The 5732-nt window shown below is 52.9% G+C and overlaps 1 protein-coding gene across 1 annotated transcript; it reads right to left on the bottom strand.

Moving 5' to 3' along the window:
- Window positions 1–817: 817 nt before the first annotated feature.
- Window positions 818–4499, bottom strand: LOC133111938 (uncharacterized). Its single transcript, XM_061222579.1, has 5 exons — window positions 4157–4499; window positions 3511–3649; window positions 2717–2918; window positions 2264–2428; window positions 818–1912 (listed from the first exon to the last, which is right to left on the bottom strand). Exons 1-5 carry the CDS (start codon window positions 4497–4499, stop codon window positions 818–820), a joined length of 1944 nt encoding a protein of 647 aa, XP_061078563.1.
- Between the last annotated feature and the right edge of the window lie 1233 nt (window positions 4500–5732).

The following is a 5732-nucleotide window of genomic DNA, read 5'->3' as shown; positions in this document are numbered from 1 at the left end:
ATACACTCATACGTCCAGTTGATTGCGTCAGTAAGCCAATGGGAAAATCTCTGTGCCGTAACAGGTTTTCCCTTAGCAGCAGCACCATAACAGACAAACAGCTGATCTGCTTGTCGAATAGGCTGCGAGCGTCGTACGTATATCGACAGAGCACGCACTGGGCAAAGTTTATGCAGCATAGCATCCTCCTCATCGTCATGAGGAGGGGGCTTGAAAGCCACCAGGTCCAATACCCGTGAGTGGAAGGACGTGGTGATTACCTTCGGGGTAAACGCAGGGTTCGGTCTCAGCACGACTCTGTCAGATCCTGAAAAGGAGAGACAGTCCGGGTGCACAGACAAGGCGCATAAATCGCTTACTCGCTTAGCAGAAACTAGCGCAGTAAGCAGCGCTACCTTAAGGGACAAAGCTCTCCACTCAACGCTCTCCAGCGGTTCGAAAGGAGGGCTGCACAAGGCTTTTAGTACCACCGTTAAGTCCCACTGCGGAACACGGGGTGGGGCCACGGGTTTCAGATGCCGGACGCCCTGGATAAAACGCTTTACCAGGGGGTGGGCAGCCACCGTAGAGCCACTATAGCCAGTATGGCACGCAGAAATTGCGAAGACATACCCCCTTAACGTGGACAAAGATAACCCCTTATCAAGTAGGCTCTGCACAAAGTTGAGCACTACGGATACAGGGCACACCAGGGGGTCCTGAGAGCGTTCGAGACACCAAGTCTCGAAGGCCTCCCATCTGCCTTTATAAGCCATTGTAGTTGAGATAGCGCGAGCATGCTGTATAGAATTTACAGCTGCCTCGCTCAATCCCATGTTCACGAGCCTGCTCCTAACAGGGGCCAAGCCGTGAGGCGCAGCCTGCTTGGGTGGGGATGAAAAATGGTCCCCGCCCCCTGAGACAGGAGGTCCCGGCGCTGGGGAAGTCGCCACGGGACGTCGGTCAGCAGCAGGGCTACATCGGCCATCCACTGTTTGTGCGGCCAATCTGGCGCGATCAAAATCAGGGGTTTCCTCTCCTCTCTCGCTTTGGCTAGTACCTGCGGTACCAGACCAAAGGGAGGGAAGGCATAAAGGAGGCCCTTGGGCCAGCAATGGGCTAGCGCGTCCACTCCCAGTGGGGGCGAGCCGGTTGCTGTCATCGCAAACCATAATGGGCAATGCGCATTCTGTCGGGAGGCGAATAAATCCACTCTCGCTTTCCCAAAGCGTGACCACACCTCCGCTACCACGAGTGGGTGAAGACACCACTCTAGGGGGGAGGGACCGCCCCGAGACAAGAGGTCTGCGCCACAGTTCAGCTGCCCCGGGACGTAGAGCGCCCGTAAGGAGCGAACTCGCGGGTATGCCCAAGTCCAGATCCTCACCGCCAGCCGGTGTAGATGTGGACATTTGGTGCCGCCCTGTCGGTTTACGTAAGCGACTGTCACTTTGTTGTCGCTTCTGATTAGAACGTGTCTGCCCCGAAGAAGGGGTTCGAAACGTTGTAATGCAAGCCATACTGCTGTGATCTCCAGCACATTGATATGAGGCAGAGGAGGGTTCCACAACCCGCTCGCCATCATTCCATTGCAGACCGCCCCCCACCCCTTGGTGGAGGCGTCTGTGTATACAGGGACATGAGTGGAGATAGCGCCCATTGGCACACCGACACTCAGCATTCGCCCATCTCGCCAGTGCGAGAGTGCTCTCACAACCGACTGCGGAATGCGAAACAGCTTTGCGCGGTCTCTCATTGGATCGAAATGCATTCGCTTGAGCCAGAGTTGCACCGGTCTCATGCGTAGCAATCCCAACGGAACCACGGCGATTGCTGCCGCCATTAAACCCAACAGGCGCATAATCGTGATTCCACTGATGCAGCGACCTGGGAGAAATCGGCAAGCGTGGCCTCTCAGGGAAGCAATTCTCTCCTGAGAGAGACGCGCCGTCATTGACAATGAGTTCAGCCGGAGCCCTAGGTACTGAACACACTGGCTCGGGGTGAAAACACTCTTGTCGCGGTTGATGGTGAAACCCAATCCTTCGATGTGGGTTATCAGCATCTCTGTGTGTTTCGCAGCCAACTCCCTGGAAGGGGCTAACACAAGCCAGTCGTCCAGATACGTTAAAACACGTATGCCCTGTTGTCGCAACGGGGCGATAGCAGCCCGCGCCACCATTTCGAAGGTGCGGGGTGCCAGGGACAGACCGAATGGGAGTTTGGTAAATTCGTACGCTCTTCCCAGAAAAGCGAAACGAAGGTACTGCCAATGGCGCTGTACAATGTTCACATGGAAGTAAGCGTCTTTTAAATCTACGAGCGTGAACCAGTCCCCTTGGCTGATTGAGCTCATTACGCGCTTGTGCGTTAGCATCTGAAAACGTCGTTTCACCAAATGACGGTTCAGAGCTCGCAGGTCCAGTATTGGTCTCACACCGCCGTCTTTCTTTGGAACGAGGAAATAAAGGGAATAAAACCCTCGCATTTCGTCGTGTTTGGGGACTAGGCGGATCGCGCTTTTTGCCAAGAGAGTCTCTATCTCTTGGGAAAGTGCGCTGTTTAGATGCAGGGGCATATTCGTTTCCCTTACTCCTACAAAAGGAGGAGGGGGGACAGCGAACTGTAACGCGTAGCCCGCTCTGATTACAGTACTGAGCCATGGCATCAGCTTGCACTTCCGAGTCCAAGCACAAAGGTTGAACGCGGACCTGGTTGAAAGCAGTGCAGACTGTACCACGGGCTTCTGAATCTGCAGAAGCCCGGCTCTTAAGTGGGGGCGGGGTCGAATTTGAGCCAGCGACCTGGTGCTTATCTGTGATAGGCCGACGTAGAGTCCTGGCCGGCTTCGATTCTGAGCCGGCGAGGACTCCAATACTGCCTGAATGTCGGGGAAAAAGGCCCCTTTTGACTGAGAAATCACCAAGCGCTGATGCCAGCTTTGAGGCAGAGGGCAAGGGAAATGTTTGTGTAACAATAGGGGGAGTGTGCTTCGTGACTGTAAGGGCGAAACTCGCTCCCGAGTAGGCGCTAGTAAAGTCAGTGATACAGGAGGGGTGTCCGGTCCACTCGACCGGATCGCCTCTATGACACTCTCCCGCGGAGATTCAGGAACGCTTCTGGGCTTTCGATTGAGGCGGGTGAGCCCTGGGTGCAGCAGGGTTGAACGGCTTCGTCCAAGCCTTGCCGCTAGCAATAGTGGTAGCGTCTCTACGGCCACCGAGCTGCTCCTCAATTGAGCGCCGGGCTGACGACACAGGAGTGCGGCGAGTCTTAGACCACGAACGGCGATCCTGGCGTCTTGCATCTGAAGCAAGAGGCAGGTGCTTCTGCAGAGTGGGTCTCTCCTCATCCAGTCGCTTAAACCTCGCTATCGCTTCGGTCACCGCTGGACCGAAGAGACCGTCGAGAGAGACTGGGGCATCGAGGAGGGGGACCTTGTCCGCTTCAGGGAGTGCCGAGTTCGCTAGCCATAAGTGCCGGAGAGAGGCTACACTCTAGCCCATAATCCGTCCAAAATCCTGTGCCAACCCCTGGGTGAGGTGCAGGATTGCGCCCGCGTTCTTCCTCAGCTCGGCAGAAACATCATCTGCGAGGGAGGAAGTAAGGGACTCGATCAAGTTCGTCTGTGCTATCGCTAGGATAGCAAGATTGTTCGTTGCATCGGCGCCTTGGGAACCGCAGATAAACGAACGTTCAGACAAGGCAGCTGATATCTGCCCAGACCGAGTGGGAAGGTTAGGCTTCCTTGCGCTCCACCTTGCTGTGGGGGCGAGGAGATGAGTAGCCAAGGAATCTTCGAGTCGCGGAACCCCCTCCGTCTGAAGCTTTTGTCGGCCTGACACCACCGTGAAAGGCGAAAAAGACACTACCGGGGCTTTCGTAGAGAAAGGCTTATCCCAGGTTAGCTGCACGTAGTGCTGCACAGACGGGCAGACGGGGGTCGGTTGCACACCGTGCCTCGGTGTGTCGCGCCTGTACACTGGAGCCACCAGCTGGTTTACAGGCGCTGCAGGAGGAGGAGGCCAGGGGAGCTCCGCTCTGGTCGCCGCCGCTTTCATCACGACCGGAAAGTCTTTCAACAGGGAGGGGTGGTGCTCCAACTCACCCGTCGCCGTTGGGATAGCGACAGAGCCGGAAGGCTCCAAACTGTCGTCTGGAAGCATCTCCTGGTCACTAGAGTGGAGAAGGAGGTCGTCGTCCTCGTCCCCAGAGCTGTTAGCGAGGGTCAGGAGCGCCTCTTCCAGATGGGCCGTGTCAGACGGAACCCTGCCATCGCGCAGGTTCGGTCTGTCCTCCTGAGAGTGCATGGCAAAAGGCTCCGGGAAGTCAGCCCAACTGGCGTCTTCGCGGTGCATGCTTGCCCGGCGCAGTAGCTCCTGCGCCCCGAGTGCAGCGCAGGCGGTGCAGGTCACCTTAGTTAAGGCCGCGAGAGCATGGGTCTCGCCGAGACACATAACGCAAGCAGTGTGAGGGTCCGTACCCTCCACGGCTGCGTCGCACCCTTGGCACCGCTTCATGGCGAATCTTCGAGCTTGACGTCGTCTAGCGAGGGCCTTTGAGTCGGGAAAAAAAGCTCCTTCCTCACAGCGGCGCGTTTCTGCTCGCAGACGAAGAACTTCGGCGTGGTAGAAACGTAAGTCTCCAGCTAGGTTGCTAACCTTGCGCTGAAAATTTGAGAAGAAAGAATGACGGCCTGCGATGTCGCTTATATAGCCACCGTATGTAAATTCGGTCGCTAAAGCGCATCTTTGCCCTGATTGGCCATCAAGATGGCGTTGCGTAGATCGTTTTCAGTCTCGAGATTGGATAAAATCCAATTCCCATAGAGCTTAAAGTGAAGCTAATAAAGAAATAGAACTGTATCTCCATGATTGTATGCATTGCACTGCTGCTACACAATTGGCTGATAAGATAATCGCATGAATAAGTACATTCCATATAGTCCTTTGTTATACTTTCAGTTAACTCTCAGTACATCTAGAATTTGGCTGCCCGAAAAACACATGTGAATGTAGGGAGAACACCTGACATGCCATTGATTTATATGTGGATATTATTGGTGAACAGTGTTAAAGCAATACGATCTTCAGACTAATAATTGGATTTTCAGGCATATCAAATACTAGGTCTTCTTGTCAAGTTAATACATGTCAGCTCATAAACATGGACAGATTTAGAGCTGTAAACAGGTTGCAATAATGGAGTTGTTTACTGTAGTATATCGTTGGCAGGGAGGATCCTGGCAAACGACAGTGCTGTTATTTAAAAGATTTATCTCAGATCATATTCAAACAAGGATAATGTAGCTTTTAAAAAGGAAGAACTGCGGACTAGTGCTGACAGAAAGAAGAGAAGATAAATATAATAAGCTCCTTGATCTCTCCTGATTGTCTGCAGAGGTCAAAGACTTAGAGAGATAATAAGGTTCATGCAAACCCAATGCCAAATGCACACTCAAACTTTAGAAAATGAAAACAGCATTGTGTCTTAAGATGTATAACTTCTAAAAAGATAGCTATACTGTACAAAGTAATGTTAGGAAAAGTACAAATGAATGCAGTGGCATTAGCTTAGTGCAAAACTTTGAAAGAAGGGATGTAATTAAGTGGTCGGCCGTATCGCTGGCGACAAATAATAAATAATAGTGTATTTTATTTAATAACTTCACTCTCATTTTGCGTGGAAACTTATTTTATATAACTAAGCAATATGAAGCAGAGGCTTCGACCTACAAGAAATGGTAAATGGTA

This window comes from Conger conger, chromosome 15 (assembly GCF_963514075.1).
Source record: "Conger conger chromosome 15, fConCon1.1, whole genome shotgun sequence".
NCBI lineage: Eukaryota > Metazoa > Chordata > Actinopteri > Anguilliformes > Congridae > Conger > Conger conger.
The sequence above is the reverse complement of the archived record's forward strand: the minus strand, read 5'-3'. Positions and strand labels throughout refer to the sequence as shown.

Excerpts from the sequence above, each read along its gene's own strand:
- LOC133111938 (XM_061222579.1), bottom strand. The coding sequence starts at position 4,499 with ATGAAGCGGTGCCAAGGGTGCGACGCAGCCGTGGAGGGTACGGACCCT. Across the intron at positions 3,650-4,156 it reads CGACCTCCTTCTCCACTCTA|GCGCCGATGCAACGAACAAT; the intron begins GTGACCAGGAGA and ends GCGGTTCCCAAG. Across the intron at positions 1,913-2,263 it reads CTTACTTCCATGTGAACATT|GAGAGAATTGCTTCCCTGAG; the intron begins GTACAGCGCCAT and ends CGTCTCTCTCAG.